The following is a 21,594-nucleotide window of genomic DNA, read 5'->3' as shown; positions in this document are numbered from 1 at the left end:
CCGCTGAGATTATAGGTGTGCACCACTATGCCCAAATTAAAACATTTATTCTTTCTGGAAAAATGAACTGGAGAAGATGGCACAGTTTCAGAAGCAAACAAAAGTTGAGTCCTGCTGAAGTACTGGATGTGCCACTCTGAACTTGCTTGTCTTCCAGGATTGCGAGGCCTGATGCTGTCGGTCATGATGGCTTCTCTCATGAGCTCCCTAACTTCCATCTTCAACAGTGCCAGCACCCTCTTCACCATGGACATCTACACGAAGATCCGGAAGCAAGCATCTGAGAAAGAGCTCATGATTGCAGGAAGGTAAAGGCAGAGTCATCCATCATGCAAAAGCTTAAATGATCAGAGAGTGATCAGTTAGGAAAGATTGGATGGTGCTGGTAGAGTGACATTGGTGGCTTGCTATATTTGCCCTTCAATGGTATTTAAATTGGAGAATTGGAGGTCATAAATTGCTCTGGTCATCAATCCAGTTGTCAATGGGTCTTTTATTTTATTTATTTATTTATATGTGATAAAGATTGAGCCCATTTACTGTCATAAATGAGTTAATCAACACAACAGGACTCTGAAAATATCAAAAATTGTCAAATGGATCAGGTGTGTTCATTATCATGATTAGCCATTAAGCAAATGCTCTGGACAGAAGATTCATAGAAATGTGTCTCTTCTCTTTCTCTTCAGCTCCCTCTCTCCTTAATCTCCCTAGTACTGGGAATGTTGCCAAGGGGTGCTCTACCAGTGACCCACAATCACAACCATTTTTGTTTTTTTTAAATTTTGCAACAGTGTCTTGCTCTATTGTCCAGGCTGGCCTCAAATGCAATTCTATAAATCAACCTCTTGAGTTACTGGGATTATAGTGTGTGCCTGACTGCTGATATGTCTCTTCATGGGGCTAAAGCACTCTTCTCATGTCAGGTGGAACGAACCCTGGGATGTTAGTTAAATAAAAGATTCCCAATGAGTTCAGGAGGGATATGGCTGTCTCTTAATAGGTCTCTGGGCTAAAGGAAGGCAGCCAAGGGAGATATGATCAGCTCAGAATCTACTACTCTGTATCATAGAAAATAGTACTACTACCTTGACTGGCTTTCCCTTAAAAAGGCACTTACTAACTTTCCTTGGTATTTGTAAGGCTCAAGTGCAAAATGGAAAAGAAGATCACTTTGTTTCTTTGTACAGATCTGGATCCCCTAGTCCTAAGAGTATGTTGGGTCTCACACTTCCTTACATCCCATAACTACTATCTTGTGGCTTATCTCAGTCTCCTGTACAAGCTCACAGTGATGTGAAACAGTTTGAAACTCTGCTGTGTGGACTGTAAGAGCAATCAGGGATTCAGATAAGGGAAAAGTGAGCATAGTATGGCATACTTGGGAAAGGGCCCTGGAGGAGGAAGAACCTTAACTGGGTTCAAAGTGGTAGGTAGAATTGGGGTAAATAGGGGGCAATGGGAGGAAATTTCAGAGTGAGAAATATTTAAAAACACAAATTTAAGAAGATCAGTTTAAGACTCTTTTGCCTTAAATACATGTGAGATAAGTGAATCAAAGCTTTTTTTTAAAAAAATGCTTTTACTAGTGTATTAGTTTTAGATAATAGTGGAACATATTCTTAGAGGCATATGACATAATTTGCTGCATTTCAATCCCCAGTTCTTTCCCTTTCCCTCTTCTTCTCCCTCTTCCTGATTCCCTTCTCCTATTCTAGTGCTCTTTTTCCATTTATTTGTTTTGTTGGATTTTTTAAAAACATTTTTTAGTTTTCAATGGTTCAGTCCTTGCTGAGGATTAACCCAGGGCCTCACACATGTCAGGCAAGTGTTCTATCACTGAGCCACAACTCCAGCCCTTGATCTTTTTTTTCCAAGGGAAGCATTACAGTTATACACAAAATTAATTTCATTGTGGTATATTCTTAATTTGGTCAATTTTATTCTGCTGTTCTTCCCCTTTCCCATCCCTCCTTCCTCTCCTCAATCCTCTTTCTCTATTCTGCTGTTCTTCCTTCTATTTTTCACAAGATCCCTTTAATTTATAATTAAATAAAGAGTCAAGTAATAAGAGCTTATAAAAGAATCTCCAATCTTTTTAGGACATGGTAAAACTCAAGAGGAAGAGAGCTGGAAATACCTAATTGTGTCCCTTCCTATCTAGACTATTCTTTATAAACTTTCTTTGGCTTGTTTTAAATTGTATTATGAGGAAGAATGAGGAGAAAATAATAACACTAGGTTTTTTTACTATTTATTGAATTCCTACTATTTGTGAGGCATTTTACTCTCACTAATGCTTATTCCAATTTTTCATGGTCAGTCACATTTTTCTTTGTCTAGAGTTGGAGAATTTGAGATTTAGAGAGAAGCTCAGCAATGTGTCCTATATCACACAAGGATAGAAAAAATTTTAATCCAGGACTGTCTTGCTCCAAAGTATATAACCTTGTCCCTATACTCCACTGCCTCCTTAAGTGGGATTTTTGTATGGGAATGATTTCAATAAATGACTAGTGAAAACCAAGAGTGTTTCATTTACCCATAGCCACAGATGAAGAGGGAGGAAAAAATACTCAAGAATGAATTTGTTTATTAATTTTTCTTGCTGTGGTCATGGTATATATGTGTGTATTTGTTCATATGTGTATGTGTGTGTGTGTGTATATATATATATATATATATATATATATATATATATATATATATATATACATATATGTATATATATTTTTTGCTAGTGATGTTTATATATATGTGTGGTACATAAAATAATATATATTTTTATATTAACATTCGGTTGTGTGGAATTTGATTTCAGGTTGTTCATTCTCTTTCTAATTGCCATCAGCATTGCCTGGGTGCCCATTGTGCAGTCAGCGCAAAGTGGGCAGCTCTTCGATTATATCCAGTCCATTACCAGTTACTTGGGACCACCCATTGCAGCTGTCTTTCTGCTTGCTGTTTTCTGGAAGAGAATCACTGAACCTGTAGGTATTGCTTTGACATGTTCAGAAAAGCCAGTCTGCCACAGAATTTTCTATGGGTATATTCTCTGTGGAAGTGATTCTATTTCCCAGAGATCTTAAGAAGAAATGGATGTACCTCTAAAGGTTTATATGAGAAAGTCTCTAAGGATCATGGGGACTCTCTAAGAGTTGGAATAAACTCCTCAGGAGTTAGTACTGGGTCTTCTTTCTCTCTAAATACCCTGTCCTTCTTGGTACAAGGTCTCAACTCATATTGTACATTTTCTATCCAACCTTGGTGCCTCCTATGAAGTTTGTAGTCTCTTGGGGAGCAGCTCCACAGGAAATCCTAGCATAAATTACTTCCAGTGGCTGTGGTGTGAACTTGGTTTTTCAGCCAGCACTCTTCAGGACCTAGTGAAGGAAAAGGTCCTGTTACTCAAACATTTTATCTGAAAAACAATGTGAGATAGATAAGAATTGAAGCATTTTAAAAATGTGGTTCAAAATGTAGATAGAAAGAGGGGCTGGGGCTGTAGCTCAGTGATGGAGTATTTGGGAGCATGCACAGGGTGCTGGGTTCGATTCTCAGCACCGCATAAAAATAAACAAATAAAATAAAGGCATTCTGTCCATCTATAGCTACAAACAAAATTTTTTAAAATTTAAGTAGGAAGAAATTCAGGAAAGGCTATATCAATCGACACATGCTAAAATGGCCAGGGAAGGTGCCTTGGAAACTGTGGGTCTGGGGGGTATTTAAAAAGACAGAGAGAGAATTTAAGGCAGAGAGAAGAGCTTTGCCCAAATGTGGAAAGGAAAGGAGAAGGAGAAGGCAAAGGACTTGCAAGGAATCTTACCTGGCTGGAGAGAGAGAGAGAGAGTCTGTGGATAATGGAAGATGCAGCTGGAAAAGCAGGTCAAAGTTAGAATAGGAATAGTCACTTTGAAAGCCAGGTTAAAGAATATAAGCCAAATCAAAGTGTGAAATATGATATGTCAAGAACTATGTAATGTTTTGAACAACCAACAATAAAAATTAAAGAAAAAAAAGAATATAAGCCAACAGTAGTGTGCCATTGCTGTTTTTAAAGCACAATGAGAAAGATGTATTTGGATGTGCTGAACAACTGGGGTGTTGCTCAGCTGTCTCTCTTTCCCAACCATCTATCTACCTGGGAAGGGCTGAGAAAGAGCAGCAGTGCTGACCATGTGGCTCACCATCCAAAAGAATAAAACTGATAACATAGTTTTCATTGGAGACATTTCCTCATTTCAAAAGAATAGAAAAAAGATGTATATTGCATCAGGAATGTACCTCAGTGGAGTAACCCAGTTTTGAGGTGCATAAAACACAACAGGTATAGTCTTTTTTTAGAATAACAAAATATATTTAGTAAAGCAAGCAGATACAGACCAAATACAAAAGTTTCATTGACCATTTATGTTTAATTTCTAGATACAACATATATTTTATAGAGGAGAACACTTATTGGTCACCTTTCCTATATTAAACCTACATAGCTTTAATTCAACAAGCTTTTCTCTATAAGATTTATACAAAATTTAGACAAACATATAAAGCCCTCAGATGTAGGCACATTTCTAGTTACATATATTTAGGGTGTTAGATGTAATAAAATAACCTAAAATAGCAGTTGTTTATTTAAACAGAGTTATGAAGCAATCATTTAAAAGGTGTTCAACAGTCAGGAACTTAAACAAACCATAATTCTTTTAAGACTTAGTGTCCCTAAGTAATGAAAATCTAATAGATACAATAAATTACCCTGATAAAACACAAAAGTTGACAATGATCTTAAAGTAATAATGTTGATCCTTAAACCAGTTCTTTTTAAATTCTGTAAGAGCAGATCAACATTGTTGTTTTAACATAATCTAGATTTTCTAGTTACACAAAACTGGGCATGCAGATACCTTGGAAAGATCATAATTAAACCAGAAATTAATAAAAACAAGATATATATATATACACACACACACACACACACATACATACATACATACATACATACTTCTTTGGACAAATTTCAATAGGGATTAGCAGAAAGCTGGTTCCCTGGAATATTATAAAATAAAATTATAAACTTATGTCTAAGCCCAGGTTGGTACTGCAACAGGCCACAAGAATATCCTATTTGGCAATGGCAGCACTTTTAAAAATAAAAATATGAATTGAGATAGGCCATAGTCATACTATATTGGAGGTGTTTTTTTCACTCCCTTTAAGAGCAATGTTTGTAAACATTTTTGATAATTCTGCTTCAGAGAACCCTGCATATACCTAGTAGTTAGAGGTCAAGGATATGCTAAACATCCTAAAATGCAGAATAAAATGTCAATGGCTATCAATTTTTTTAAAAGCCACTTGAGAATAAAAGTAAAGGAATAGAAGTTAATTGCCAGAAAAGAAGAAATTCTTGTAAGTTTTATCAGCATTATTCATGGTAACTAAAATAAAAGTGTTTTTTAAAGGAATGCATTATGGGGAATGAATGGGGAATTTTTTTTCTTTCTCATTTATTGATTTAATAGACAATTTCAGATGCCAGGCACTAGCTACATTAAGTGAATGAAATTTGGTTCCTTCTCTGGAAAAATTCCCAGTTAAAATGTAGAGGCAGACAAATGAAAGAGTGATTGCATGGCAGTAGAATTGGTCTGATGTGGACATGTGTTCACAGTGCTGTGGCCACAACAACAAGGGTGAACCCACCCAATTCTCTCCAGTTTATTCTATTTGAAATAGAGCAAATTTACCAGAGAGAATATCCATATTCTCACAGATAGAGAGAATGACATGAACAAAAATACTGGACATAAACATAATTAAAGAATAGCTGTTAAATTAACATGCTTGGAATATAAAGTATAGGGATAACTGTAGCTAGCTAAGGGACTGCTCAACACTAGACAAAATTATGAAGATTCATTTTGGCCACCCTTCTAAGAGCACACTCACATTTGCCACTGGTTCACTTAATTTGTAGCTTTCAGAAATAGACATGGGCTTTGGTGAGTACAGACCAAAAGGCAAAAAACAAGCAAAGGAAGAAGCAAAGAGAGGAGGTAAAGGAAAGTAAAAAAAGAAGGAGGAAGAAAGCAAAGAAAAGAAAAAGTGAAGAAAGGAAGGAAGAAGGATGAAGAGTCTTTTAAAATCCCTGAAAAATAGTCCCCTAATTCTTCTAGTATCTTGGAAGCATCTGTGTATCTCATATACAAACCCCAAATTTGATATAAAAATCCATTATATAGTATTGTGTTATTAAACTAAAATTTCTGACTTTGGGTTTATAAAGGGGATTGAAGAACTATTTATATATGGAAAAGTTACTTTCTCTACCCCGCAGATACCTAATTAATTTTTCTGTGTCTTCAAGGTAGACAAAATGCTTTACAAGTGATCACTTTATATCTGAACTGACCTAAATCTGGACGCAGGTGGTGACAATAGTTGAGGTGGAGAGTTCAAATTTTTTTTAAGTTAAAAGGAATTTTTGGAATTTAGAGGAGATTAAAATTCCATATGAGTTATTAATCACCTTAATTAATTACTCCATTATCTTATATTATAAGTCCTTGTTTAATGAAGCAGGTGAAATCATGCTGCTGAAACAAGATAGAGAGACCCCCTGGAAGCCTGACTTAACAGTCCCAGCCCTGTCCTGCACCATGATGTTCTGGCTTCAGATGGTCTAGAGCTACCATTTCTCTCAGCTTTATTCCTTTGCCTCTGCCCATCTCTTGGAATGTTAGAATTCCCACCTGTTTTGAGGGTTCAGCACTCATTAATTCAGGATTTCCTTTCACAGGGAGCCTTTTGGGGACTCATCCTAGGATTTCTGATTGGGATTTCCCGTATGATTACTGAGTTTGCCTATGGAACTGGGAGCTGCGTGGAGCCCAGCAACTGTCCCACCATTATCTGTGGGGTCCACTACTTGTATTTTGCCATTCTCCTCTTTTTCATTTCTATCATCACCATCGTGGTCATCTCCCTCTTCACCAAGCCCATTCCAGATGTGCATGTGAGTATCCATTCAGAAGACCTCCTCTGTCCTTGTTTCACATTCATGTTGCAACACTCTCGACTGACCTCAGCTCAACTAGACATCTCCCACCTGCATGAATAAAATGATTTGTACTTGCCCTTAGTTTTGTGTAGAAGGACACAGGAAACATGGTATGCCAGCTAGGAAGTGCCAAGAGTGCATTTTGAATGGGAATCTTTTGACAGTCCACACTTCAGTCCAGGGGGGTTGTCTCTGGATCCTGCTCCCTAAGTGATAGTACATGTGCAAGGGAAATGAGATCACATGAGCAAGCATGGGGCTACCATGGCTCAGAAACCTATGTTCAAAATAGGATCTGGTGTTTCTTATAATAGTCCCATAGTTGAAGCTTCTGAGACCTGGTTACAAAAATTTCTAAACTCAGGGAAATCAGTAGTATGTTTTACCTTTTGATATTTTCCACTTAAGCTGCCAAAGAGTTGTTTATAAAATTTAAGATATTTCTAACAATATATCTTAGTCTGTTTTCTGCTGCTATAACAGAATGCCACAGATTGGGTAGATTATAAGTAATAAAAGTTTATTTCATTTTCTGTCCTTGAAGCCTCAAGTCTAAGATTTATGGGTGCATCTGGTGAGGACCCTCTTGCCACATCATAACCTAATGGAAGGTATTAATTGGCAATAAAGAATGAGAGATTAATTCTCATTCTTAATCGAATTAATCGAAGGCAGACTTCATCCTTTTATCAGAAAATTGCTCCCATATAGTGGATTTAATCCACTCATAAGAACAGATTCCTCATTATCTAATTATCCCTTTTTAAAAAAATATTCTTAGTTTTGCATTATAGTTATAAATATTAATGGGGTTCATTTTGACATATGCATACATACATGGAATATAATTTGCTCCATTTCAATCCCCAGTACTTCCATTTTTCCTTGTCTCCTCCTTGCCCATTTTCTTCCTCTACTCTACTGGACTTCCTTCTGTTTATTCATTGCTTTTAATTGGTGCTTCATAGATATACATGAAGGTGGAATTCAATGTAGAATACTCATATATGTACATAACATAACTTGATCAATTTCATTCTGCAGTTCCTCTCTTTTCCCTTCCATCCTCTGTCACCCTTAATCCCCTTCTTTTTCCTTACTGATCTCCTTTATGTCTTCATGGGATTCCCCAATCCTCTTCTCCCCTTGTTTCTAACTTCTGCTTGTGTGCAAAGACAATTGACCTTTGACTTTGTGAGTTTGACTTATTTCACTTAGCCTGATGTTCTCCAATTACATCCATTTACCAGCAAATGACATTATTCCATTCTCTTTTATAGCTCAGTATAAAGCCATTGTGGGTCTAGGGCTGGCGCCTGGCAGTAACATACTTGCTTGGCATGTGTGAGGCACTGGGTTCAATTCTCAGCACTGCATATAAATAAATAAATAATAAAAGTCTATCAACAACTAAAAAATATTAAAAAGCTATTGTGTATACATGCCATGCTGAGGGTCCTGCCCTTCCAGTGTCGATTGTGGGGAGCTTGAGAGCATGGAGAAACCCCTCCAGAGATGGTTTCAGAAAACAGTGTCTGTTTTATTGCACAGCAAAAAATAGCTTTTATAGTAGGTATGTGCCAATTTACATATAACAGTAATGATAGTCCAGAAGTGATACACAACATATCATCTTACAGGAGTCCAGACACCAAGAGTTTAGAAACTGCGACGTAGGCCTACCTTGCACCAACAGGGGAAAAACTCCTTGTCAAAGGAGAAAGGAAATGGTACTTGCCAGAGTTCTGACAGCACTCTGTCCCAAAACATAGCATTCTATGGTAGGACTTCCCTGCCGCACAATGAGCAAGATAAACATTCCTTCAGGTAGGCCCGAGTCAGGCCCTGTAGCAATGCCACATATTCTTTATTGATTCATCTGTTAATGGGTACCTGGGATTGTTCCATAATTTGACTATTGTGAATTGCACTGCTATAAACTGTGATGTGCCTGTATCGTTGTAGTATGCTGACACCTGTTAATACTGTCATAATGGCAGTTAAATTTCAACATAAGTTTTCTAGGGGACATTCAAACCATAACACAATATCAAGGTCCAATTGATTTAATACTTCATAAATTAAAAGTACTCTTCTCTAAATAAAAATGCTTCCATTGGTTTAGGGTTCATTCATATCCCTCCCAATCTAGAAAAAAATGAGTAATTATGGGCCTATAAGCAATATAAGTCTGAAAAACCAATTCAAATGGCATTCCACCTTTTTCAGGTTTCCAAGGGAACAGAGATAAGAAATTAACCCAAGATCATATATGCCCATACAAAAGAGAAAAGTTTTTATTAATACTTTATTTATGCATACCTGAATACAAGAACTATAGGACCATTAGAGACCTTCAACATCATTGCCAAATTTTCAAAAGCTGTGACAAACCTGTATGTCAAATAAAAACTGATTTCATTACTGCAGAATCAGCATGATGTTTATTGACTGTATCTGTCTCAGGCTTTCTTTCATAAAGCTATCACCTGCTTCCCCATGCCTCAAACTTGTGGCCCCAAACACATTTAGTTCTGTTTCCTTTTAAAGTAGAGAAAGCAAGGTAGTTACCAATGGACAGGAGAAAACATGCCCTACTTGTTCTTTTTTTGGCTGATTTCACTTAACATATCCTCCAATTCCATCAATTTTTCTGAAAATGACATGATTTCATTATTCTTTATGACTGAATGATATTCATAGTATGTATATATATATATATATATATATATATATATATATATATATATATATATATATATAATTTTTAAAATTCATTCATCTGTTGATGAGCACCTGGACTGATTCAGTATCTTTACAATTATGAATGGTGCTGTAAAAAAACATGGGTGTACAGGTACCTCTTTGGTATACTGACTTATTTCCTCTGGATATATACCCAGGATTGATATAGCTGGATTGTTTGGTAATTCTATTTTTAATTTTTTAAGGAAACTCCATACTGATTGCTATAGTGACAGAGATAATTTACACTCCCACCAAAATTGTAAAAGGGTTCTTTTTTTCTCCACATCCTTGCCTGCATTTGTTATTTATTTATTAATTTTTATAATAGCCATTCTGACTATACTTCAGTCAGATGGAATCTCAGTATAGTTTTGATTTGCACTTGCCTGATGAATAAAGATATATATCATTTAAAAATATATTTATTGGCCATCCATACTCCTCTCTTGAGAAGTATCTGTTCACACCAATTGCTCATTTCGTGATTAGATTGCTTGTTCTTTTGTTAATTTTTAAAAATTATATATTCTGGATATTAATTCTTTGTCAAATGAATAGCTAGCAAAGATTTTGTTTCCTGCTATAGTGTAGGTTATCTCTTCACTTTGATGATTGTTTCTCTTGTTGACATGGTGGTATGGGGTTACTCTACCGCTGAGCTACATCCCCAGCTCTATCTTTTTAATATGATGTGATCCTATTTGTCAATTATTTGTTTTGTTTCCTGGGTTATTGGAATCCTATTCAAGGAAACTGTTGCTTGTAGCAATATCTATGCTTTCTTCTAGTCATTTCAAAGCTTCAGGTCTTACGTTAATCTCTTTGATTCATTTTGGGTTTATTTATTTATTTATTTGAATTTATTTTTGTACAGGATGAGAGGTAGAGCCCTAGTTTCAATCTTCTTCATGTGGGTATTCAGTTTTCCCAACATCATTTGTTGAAGAGGCTGTCTTTTCTCCAACATATTTTTGGGGACTTTTGTTGAGAATCAGTTAGCTAAAGATGCATGAGTTTATTTCTGTGTCCTCTATTCTATTTAATCAAACCACCTGCCTATTTGTATGCCAATGACATGCTATTTTTATTATTATTGCTCTGTAGTATGTTTTGAAGCCAGGAATTATCATCCCTTAGTATTGCTCTTTTGCCAAGGATTGCTTTGGCTGTTATGGGTCTTTTGTGCTTTCATATGAATTTTAGGATTGCTTTTCCTAGTTCTGTGAAAAATGTCATTGGTATTTTATGAGGATTATATTGAATCTGTAGATCACTTTTTGTAGTATACTCATTTAAACAATATTCATTCTCCCAATCCATGTACAGCGGTGTTTTTCTACATTCTAGTCTCTTTTTCAGTTTTTTTCTTCAGGGCTTTGAAATTTTTATTGTAGGTTTTTTATCATCTTGGTCAAGTTTATTCCTAGGTATATTATTTATGTGTTTTTCTCACTTATTGTAAAGTGAGAGTTTTTTCCTAATTTGTTTCTCAGGAAGTTCATTTTTGATGTATAAAACAGTTATTGATTTTTGTATGTTTGATTTTATATCTGCTACTTTGTTAAATTTGTTTATCAGTTCTAAAAGTGTCTTAGGGTTTAGGGTTATCTAAATATAGAATTGCACTATCTGCAAAGAGGGAAAATCTGACTTCCTCATTTTTTCTTTGTATCTCTTTTATTTGTTTTTCTTGCCTGATTGCTCTGGATGAAATTTCAAATACTATATTGAATAAGAGTGGACATTCTTGTATTTTTCTGGTTTTAGAGGAAATGATTTTATTTTTCTCCTTTCAGTATGATGTTAGCTATGGGCTTGTGATATATAGCCTTTATTGTGTTGACATATGATATTTCTATCCCTAATGTAATCAGGGTTTTTAATCATGAAGAGATACACAATTTTATCAAAGGTCCTTTCTGAATCCATTGAGATGATTATGTGATATGTGTCTTTGGTTCTATTTGTGTGCTGTATTACATTTATTGATTTGTGTGTGTTAAACCAGTCTTACATCACTGGAATAAAACTGACTTGCTCATGGTGTATGATCTTTTAATATGTTGCTGATTCAATTTGCAAGTATTTTATTGAGATTTTATGCACTATGATGACAGGGTTATTGACCTATAGTTTCCTTATGTGTATATGTGTTGTGTCCTTATCATATTATGATAGTAGAGTGATACTGGCTTTGTAGAATGAGTTTAAAAGGGTCCTTCCCTTTCTAATTTATAAAATATTTTGAGGAGCTTTGGTAGTTGGTATTATTTCTTCTTTAAAAGTCTGGTAAAATTCAGCAGTGAATCTATTCTGAGCTTATCTTTGTTGTAATACTTTTTATGACTATTTTAATCTCATGTCTTTTTTTTGAAGTAAGTATTCTCATTTAATTTCAGAATCTCAAAATAGCAATAGACCTTGGCCTTGTTTAAAAAAAGTTTAGTTAAACACTAAGCTAGCTAAATAACCTTACTGAAAGGTAAGGTAACACAATTGATATAGAAAATGCTTTTTTCTTTAATCTCAATCTTACATAAGTGGAAGAGGTGAGGGGGAGGGAAGGTAGACAATTTCTTTAGCAGCATATATGGCTAAGTCTATCAACCACCTTAAACTAGAATGTCCATTATTGACCCCATTAAAAAGAATTGGGCTAATATCAAAAGTTACCCATTTCATAAGCCAAAAGACAATTTTAGGGTTACAGTAAGTAAAATATTTTTGAAATACTTCAAAAACTTTTAACCATAAACTAGAGGAATCATCTTTTCATTGTAAGAAAGAAAGGAAATAATAACAGAAAGTAAAGGACACTTAAACTAAACTCATTTTCAGCCCTCTTCGAACAAAAAAATGAAAAATAATGGTTGATTAGCTAAGCTTTGTGCTCTAACCAAACTAATTAATTACAGTGATTTTAAATGGCAATAGCCCATGTTGACTGGGCAGCTTGACAGTTCTGAATACTTTTGCAACAATTTTTTTTTAAACGCAAAGACACTAAAATGATCCGGTCATGCATCGTTCATCTTATGCATTCTGCATCTCTTTGCCAATCTTGTAGCTAAGAATCTTGTTCCAATCAATCTTAGTACGTATAACTGGCAACTGTCGACGTAAGGCTTTGAAAGTAGTGTCCGACATTGTCTGATAATTCTCACTGATGGCAGTCTGGTATTCATTTTCTGCAGCTTCTACAATCTTTATAAATTCTTTTGCTGTCTGCATCTCACTAGACACTGTTAGGTAATCTTGTATATCTTTATGACTCACTAGCTGAACGTTACCATCTTCATAATAATGAACCTGAATTTTCAAGATGCCAACCACCTGAGTGGTTGATGAAGGAGTGATTGTAAACTTCCACTCTGACCTCCAACGACCATTCCAAAAGTTTTTTGCTTGGAACTGATGGCTTTCTATGCATGCAATAATGGTTTGCTGTCCATCTATTTTTTTACCATACACAGTGCAGACCCCATTTGGATAATGTTCTTTTACATAAGCTCACAGAGCAGTTTCTACTGAAGTTCTCCATGATTCAATTGCATTTTCTGCTTCGTAAGGTCTTAGATCAGTTGCTTCCTTTCTTAGGTGATCAAATTTGAAACAGATTCTGTTTTTTGCATCCAAAAACTTTCCATTTCCCAAGTCACCATGTTCTGTTATCAATACCTGATCTTCATAACCTTCAATTTTTACTGGAGTAAACTGGTCCAAGTTATACTGTGCAAATGCATGGGCTGCTCCTTCCCTGAGAACATTATCATTATTAAGCAGTAACAGAACATCATTAAAAACTTCATTAAATTCTCCAGGAGGGGCATGAATGATGAATTTCGCTGCTATACATACCTTCTCCTCATCAGACAACTGCTCCTCCAGATCCGCCATCTTCCTTCTGGCGACAAACTGTGGCGACGGCGACAGCGGCCACCTGACTTCCCCCTTTCCGTGCTTAATCTCATTTCTTATTAATCTATTTAGCTTTTTATTTTAATTTCATTTTTTATTTTCTATTTTGGTTCATTATGGAATGTCATATGTGTCCAGAAATTTGTCCACTAGATATTTTTTAATTTGTTTCACATAAAGTTTTTTAAAATATTCCCAAATGATCCAGTGAATTTCAATGGTATCAGTTGTATATCCCCCTTCTTATCTCTTTCTATTTATTTGGGTCTTATTTCTCTTATTTTTGGTAGATTTAGTCAAGGGCTTGTGAATTTTATCTTTTCATAGGACCAACTCTTTGTTTCATCAATCCTTTGTATCATTCATATTGTCTCTAATTTATTTATTTTTGCCCTAATCTTTATTATTTCTGTACTCTACTGATTGGGGGTTTAGTTTGTTCTTAGCCTTGCCATGTTTAGGTTATTTATTTGTGATCTCTATGGTTTTGTTGTTGTTGTTGTTGTTAATGCAAACACTCATAGCTCTAAATTTTCCTCTTCATACTGTTTTCATTGTATCCCACAAGATAAGGGAATGCTATATTTCCATTTTCACATGATTCTAGAAGTTTTTAAATTTCCTTCCAGATTCTTCAATGACCCACTGTTTATTGAAAAGTGTATTATCAGCTTGGTGTGATGGTGGACACCTATAATCCCAGATACTTGTCAGGAAGGATCACAAGTTTGAAGTTAACCTTGACAACTTAGTTAGATACTGTCTCAAAATAAAATTAAAGATAGAGCTGGGGATGTAGCTCAGTGGTAGAGTAACCCCATACAACCAAAAAAAGTATATTGTTCAATCTCCATGTATTCATATAATTTCTGTAGTTCCTCTTCCTCTTAATTCTAGTTTCACTAAATTATAATCTGATTAGATATTACAAATTATTTCAACTTTTTATCATTTGTAAGACTTGATTTATGGCCTAATATATGATCTATTTTGGAAAATCTTCCATGTACTTATGAAAATATGTGTTATACAGTTTTGGGGTGAAATTTCTGTGGTTGTATATTAAGTCCACCTGATCTGCAGTATAATTTAACTCTGATGTTTCTTTGATGGTTTATTGTCTGGATGATCTATCACTTGCTGAGGTGTGATATTGAAATCATCTACTTTTATTGTATTTAAGCTTATCTCTTTGTTTATATTCAATAGTCTTTGTTTAACAAAACTATTCCCTGACATTTTGTGCATATATATTTATAATCATTATATCTTCTTGATGAATTGTTCCCTTTATAAGTCTGTAGTGATCTTCTTTGTCTCTTCTGACAAATCTTGGCTAAAAGAAAATCATAAAAAAATACTGCTATTTGCTTTCATATTTCATTTTCTTGAAATTTCATTCTCCATCCTTTCATTTTCAGTCTGTTCATGCCCTTAATTATGACATGAGTTTCTTGTATGCAGCAGATTGTTACATCTTGTTTTGTAACTCAGTTGGCCAGTATGTATTTTTTAATTGGAGGATTCATTTACATTCAGGATTTTTGTTGAAAAGTGTGTACAGTTTCTAAATTTTTTGTTTATCTTCTGGTAGTTTTGGATATTCTATATTTGTTTTTCTTATTTGTCTTAGAAGATTGGTAGTTTTACATATTAATAATGTTTGGTTTTTTCCTAATTCTCATTTGCTTATCAACTCTTTTAGTGAGATTTATTCTTTCCTGTGTCCTCATGATTGTGGTTATCATTTTTCCTCTTCTAGGTATAGAAGTCCCTTAAGTATCTTCTGCAGTGCTGGCTTCATGGCCATAAACTCCCTTTGTTTGTGATTATCATGGAAGGTGCTTATTTATCATTCAAATGTGAAGAATAACTTTGCTGAGTATTATAATATAGATTGGCATTTACTTTCTTTCAGTATTTGAAATACATGAGTCCATACCCTCCTGGTGATAATATTTTCCACCAAGAAATCTGCTTTTGTTCTAATAGGTTTGCCTTTACATGTGAGTTTGCACTGCTCTATTGCAGCATTTAATATTCTTTGTTTTGTACTTTTGGTTGTGGAAACCAAACAATTTGCTGACTTCTATCCTCATGACTTCAGACCTGGCCCACACACAAAATAATATACTTCTGAGGTCACTTCAAATAACAAAAGGGAGAACTGCTGAATTACTGTTTCCTCCATTCTCGTATATATTGCAGTCTATGTTCCCTGCATAAGTAAATCATAAATAAACCCCTGCATAAATGTCTCAGAAACTTTTGTCAGGGATACTCCCCCAAGTTATACTGGCCACTGCTGACCCAGTCAGTGCATAGGAATGTTTATGGGACACTAAAATGTGATTTTGTAGGGTCTTCTGATCACAGAGCTGTTTAGTCCCTAACAATAGGACCCTACTCAAGATGGATCCTCACCATAGCAATCTGAGGGTTTGCTGAGTTCCTTCTTTAAAGCTAGCTTGCTAAACAGACTCCAGGTCATCTATGTATTTAAACTGTTATTGGGCTGGGGATGTGGCTCAAGCGGTAGCGCGCTCACCTGGCATGCATGCGGCCCAGGTTTGATCCTCAGCACCACATACAAACAAAGATGTTGTGTCCGCCGAAAACTAAAAAAATAAATATTCTAAAAAATAGAACAAATGCTCTATTAGTTACAGAACAATCATTTACACTATCTCCACACTTCTTTTAAAAAAACTGTCTGCAGGGTGCATCCTTCTATGCCATGCCATGACTCTTTCTCTGTAGATTTTACCTCCTTGCAGGAACCAGTGCCTTCCCCTGACCAGGGTGTCAGGCAACAGGAGCTGAGGTATTCTACCCTTTTTGTTTTGCTATTCTCTGTTGTCTCTGTAATTCACCACGTTTAATTTTCTGTGCCATCAATTTCCAGTGTCCACTCATAGTTCCTTACTTCTGTGAGCAGTTACACACTGTTTTTCTTTGTTTCCATCCCATGGAGGAGCAAACTAGTGCTGGCTGTCTCTATTCTACCAACTTGATGTATCCCTCTGCATATTCTTATCCTCATAATATGACATAGTATAAAATTATGACCTCACACTGCTGATCTGGACAAATGGTTGTTGTGTCTAGTCTTACTTCCTAGTATCAGTGCCAAAAGGAGCAATTCATTTATCATGTGTAAAAACAATCACTGAACAAACATTTCTTTACTTGAGGCAGTCTCTTTAACTTCTGAATATCCATATATCATGTATACATGGGTATGATTTACATCTAAGTTTCCAACATATTGAGAGATTATGCTGTGGTGAGAAATGCAATCTATGTTCTTTGTTGCTACTAAGAGTCCACATTCCTTTTCCTTTCTTGATGATTATCTCTTTGCACTCCTACTGCTTGGCTGAAGACACTGGATTTTTATGTTAACTTTTTCTCTGTTTTCCCACAGCTCTATCGTCTCTGTTGGAGTCTGCGCAACAGCACAGAGGAACGTATTGACCTGGATGCAGAAGAGGAGGACCTACAAGAAACACAGAAGGATACCATTGAAATAGGTGATTTATGAGTCAAAACTGATTTCCAAGCCATAAAAACTTACTCTTGCTGGGTGTGGTGGCACACACCTGTAATCCCAGCAGTTCAGGAAACTGAGGCAGGAGAATCATGAGTTCAAAGCCAGGTACAGCAAAAGCAAGGCACTAAGCAACTCAGTGAGACCCTGTCTCTAAATAAAATACAAAGGAGGGATGAGGACATGGCTTAGTGGTCGAGTGCCCCTGAGTTCAATCCCTGGTACCAAAAAAAAAAAAAAAAAAGAGTTACTCTTACAACAGCAAGACTGTGTAAAGCTTTCAATAAATGTCTTCATCAGAGCTCAGATCCCTTCCCTAGGAGGAATGCGGAAAGATGAGATGAATAAGTGGATTTTGGAAAGTTTACTATGAGGCTTGATTGAGGTCAGGGAGGGAGGTACAGGGCCATTTCAGCTGCCTTACCCCTCAAATTTACTGTGCTCGGTGAATCAGTGCATGAGAAATTTGCCACCTTGACTTGACCATGCTTTGGGGGCATGGCCATAGGTAAGAGAAGGGTCAGGCTCTTCTGAAATAGTTTGGAAACAGATCAGATGGGAGGGAAGCTTTGTTTGATTCTAGTAACATAAAGAGAATAAAAAATAGAGACTATTGGGATCTTATGTCTTACCATATGTGACTTAAAAAATCAACTTTCTCTGGAAGCCTGAGATGATGCTTAGTTAGTGCCTAGAGGCTTTCCCTTTAAATTAATGTGTTCTTTAGCTTCAATGTTGGAAGTTTTCCTCACCATATGGGTAAGATACACACATGAAGAATGGATGTATGTGGTGTGCAGAACCAGGGGAGCTCAAGATCAGGTGCTTTTGCTGGTACTGGACTGGAGCACTCGTCACTCCATGTGAAGTAGAGCACCAGATGAAGCAGAGCAAATTTTGAATCTGGCCATTAAGAATGTCATAGAATTCTAGCTCTGGAAAGGGCCATAAAGGTCCTATGATCTTATTATCTCACTTTACAGATACAAATTGAGGCACTGAGAGGGAGAGACTGTTAATGGTCTTGGCCCTGATACAATATGCTCTTAATCTCTAAGAACGTTTTAGTTCTGAAACCAGCATCTCTGTGGGTACTGGAGAAACATGGAGCCACAGGCAGCTGTCCATGATGCTGACAACAGGCAGTTCCTTCCTGCTTTCCTGGAGCAGCCAGGCATGGACATGCCCCCCTATTATTTTTATTTTTCTCTTCTTTTCTGTGGTACTGGGAATTAAAACAAGGACTTGCACCTACTAGACCACTGCTGTACAACAAAACTACACCCTAGCCCTGTGAACATGCCCCCATTCTCTTCTACTTTAAAACGTGTTTATCTACTGTGTGAGAATATCAGATTTTAGAAGGGCATGGGTGAGGAGCCTTGAGTATCAAGAAGTGTTAATATGGAAGAAGAGATAATTTTTGCATCAGAGAAGAGATATGAAACTGATGAACTCAAGGATCCATCTAATTTCAATTTAGAGTAAGAAAGTAGACTATTGCACATCTAGTTTATGGGTCTGGGTTTGGTGATGCATACATGTAATCACAGTGATTCAAAAGGCTGGGGCAAGAGGATTGCAAATATGAGACCATCGTGGGCAATTAAATGAGATGCTGTCTCAAGCTAGAAAAGAACAAGGACTGAGTGTCACAAGCACCATTCTCTGAGAAACAGCATTATGAGGAAGATTCTAGTAACATTAAGAGAATAAAATTGCATCACCATCCCCTTACCATCATCACCACTACCATTATCATATGATTGATAATGACATGATCATAACATTTAATTATAAATAACTAACTCGTTTAATGATACATTTTGTATCCAGATCATAGTTTAAGGCAGATAATGCAAGCATACAACTTCCAGTTTTATAGATGAGAAAAATAAGATAGTTTCCCAAGACCACTTAACTTTATGCTAACTCAGATTAATCATGTATTTATTTGTCACATGAGCTAAATCAGTGAGCCCATGTCATTGGAATACAACAGATGGGAGAGGTACAAAAGGGTATATCTCTTGTATGAGAGAAAAGATAGAGAATGGGGGGAGATTTTACTTACTAATATGTATTATGTGCTGGGTTCTCTCTCATTAAATTATTAAATTAAATATCTCATTAAATTTTCATTAATACAATAAAGAAGTCAGTATTTAGCCACTTTTACAGATACCCAAAAGATAAGAGAAGTGAATTAATAAGGCCATGAGACTGGACTTGGTACCAATTGTGATACATTTATGCCCTAGATCATTCAGGATGTTTCCATTTCTAAAATTCTGTGCCTCTTTTTAAAAATATCTGAGATTTGTGAAAATGAGAAAGTGCAAAAGAGTGTTCTCTGAAGATGGTGCCAAAAATATAGTGTGTTTGATCTCATATTAGTGAGTGGAAGAGAGAGATTGTAAACTGGGTCCATCTATTTCTGGTGCCTCACCTGGGCTCAGATGAGAATCAGTTCCCTTGAACACACAAAAGCTGGGGATAGAAATTTGATGGAGTCTTGTCCTTGGTAGGCATCCACTTTGGGTGTAAGGGCCAGTTGGATGGTTTGATTCATCAGTATTGATATGTAATATCAGATCTTAAGGCCCAGAAGTATTGATCACTGCTATTTTGCATCAGGAACGGTTCAGAACTTTCTTTGCCATCCAGGTGGATCTGATGTGGAAGCTTAGAATTCACAGATGTAGCCAATTCACTCCTGTCATGCCAGCCTTGTTGCTTTCCAGTAACATAGCAGAGAGCTATGAGTTTATGTATTTCACAGGTGGGTTTTCCATGTTCTTCACACCACAGTTTACCAGCCAATTGTTAACATTTGTCTCTCATAAACTATCACTTGATCTAAATCAAAATACATTTCTTTTGTCTGATAGAGATACAGTTCAGGCTAGTTGATTGTGATGATGTAGAATCCATTCAGTAACATCGTCTTGTACATAAGTTCATTTGAAAATCATATGCTACTCCTATTCCTGAAAACAAGAAAATTGGGAAATTTCTTCAGAATGAAGATGCTTCATGGTATAGCATCTTCCTGGAAGCCCCTTCTCATCTCTCCTGCTTCTGGATCCAATAATTATTTTATGCCTTTCCCTTGATACAGAAGTACCGGAGGAGAGAAAAGGGTGCTTCAGGCGGGCCTATGACCTGTTCTGTGGGCTGGACCAGGGACCTAAGATGACCAAGGAAGAGGAGGCAGCTATGAAGATGAAGCTGACAGACACCTCTGAGAAGCCTTTGTGGAGGACAGTAGTGAACATCAACGGCATCATACTGCTAGCTGTAGCTATCTTTTGCCATGCATACTTTGCCTGAGTCCTATCTTCTGCTGTATACTCACCACTGATGCAATCTTTATCTCCCTTCAGTTCCATTCTGTGGCATTGAAGGAAAACCAGATAGTTGTAAAATTTGCCCAGTTGGATAAACATGTATATGTGTAATTAATTATAAGGTAGATGAAGGCGAATCATTATTTTGCCATTAACTTATATTTTGAAGCCAGTGTAATACTTTCACCTGTACATATTAGAGTCTCAGAAGGAAAGTTGGTTCAGTCATATTCATAAAAATCAGACTAAGAAACAGAAGTCCTATGGTGTCTGATGCAATTCTGTCTCAAGTAGAATCAGTTTGTCCACATTGTTTGTGATCAATAAGTACTATTTTTAGTGTTTTAATCTCTCTGTTCCAACCATATCTGAACTCCTAATCTTTTTTTTAAAGAAAACATTGCTCATCATATCCTTCTCAAGTTTTTCCTACTATGAGAAATATTAATCTGAAACACCAATGAACACACAAAAGCTGGGGATGGAAATTTGATAGAGTCTTGTCCTGGGTATTTGCTCTGTGAAGCAAATGCCTTAGAAAAGTAGTATTAGCCCACTAGGGAGGGCCAAGGCTCAAATCAGTTCGAAAATAGATAATCTTGAGTCCAGGGAATTTTCTTGTCTTCTTGAAGATTCCTATTGTGTGTTCCTCATGTTTGATATTTCACTCATTTTGACATTCAATGTTCCTAGAATGTCTTAGCCACTCAATAAATGTTTGGTCTAAATGAATGATAGCAGCCTTTATTTACAGACAATTTGTCTAGTTCTTGGTTAACCATAGGTTTTGGTTCTCATAGGTTGAATAGTATGAAGTTTGGCTCTGAAATAAATATATTAAATAGGGCAAAGTGGCATCTCTCAAAGTGCTGCTGATATTGGGACCATCAGAGTCACACATTGACTTATTTTATCAGTGCATGGATTTCTGCTCAATCCAGGGTACTTAAGAGAAAGAAGCTCAT

General features: G+C 36.1%; 1 protein-coding gene and 1 pseudogene across 4 annotated transcripts in view; one reads left to right on the top strand and one right to left on the bottom strand.

The window, feature by feature from the left end:
* LOC143406823 (sodium/glucose cotransporter 1-like) overlaps positions 1 to 20,612 on the top strand; it is a 66,181-nt gene extending 45,569 nt beyond the window's left edge. Inside the window, exons 11-16 of one of the 4 annotated variants that reach the window (XM_076865717.1) lie at positions 158 to 308; positions 2,822 to 2,990; positions 6,803 to 7,018; positions 17,157 to 17,262; positions 18,972 to 18,977; positions 20,401 to 20,612. In XM_076865717.1, the coding sequence (XP_076721832.1) occupies positions 158 to 308; positions 2,822 to 2,990; positions 6,803 to 7,018; positions 17,157 to 17,262; positions 18,972 to 18,977; positions 20,401 to 20,612 (860 nt within the window). Of the gene's footprint in view, positions 1 to 157; positions 309 to 2,821; positions 2,991 to 6,802; positions 7,019 to 17,156; positions 17,263 to 18,971; positions 18,978 to 20,391 lie in introns of all 4 variants that reach the window. The other 3 variants (XM_076865726.1, XM_076865736.1, XM_076865745.1) reach the window with 3 other exon arrangements.
* LOC143406835 (F-actin-capping protein subunit alpha-2 pseudogene) lies at positions 12,793 to 13,766 on the bottom strand (annotated as a pseudogene).
* Positions 20,613 to 21,594: the final 982 nt, after the last annotated feature.

Source organism: Callospermophilus lateralis, chromosome 1 (genome assembly GCF_048772815.1).
Source record: "Callospermophilus lateralis isolate mCalLat2 chromosome 1, mCalLat2.hap1, whole genome shotgun sequence".
NCBI classification, from domain to species: Eukaryota; Metazoa; Chordata; class Mammalia; order Rodentia; family Sciuridae; genus Callospermophilus; species Callospermophilus lateralis.
This window is presented reverse-complemented; position numbering and strand designations above follow the sequence as displayed.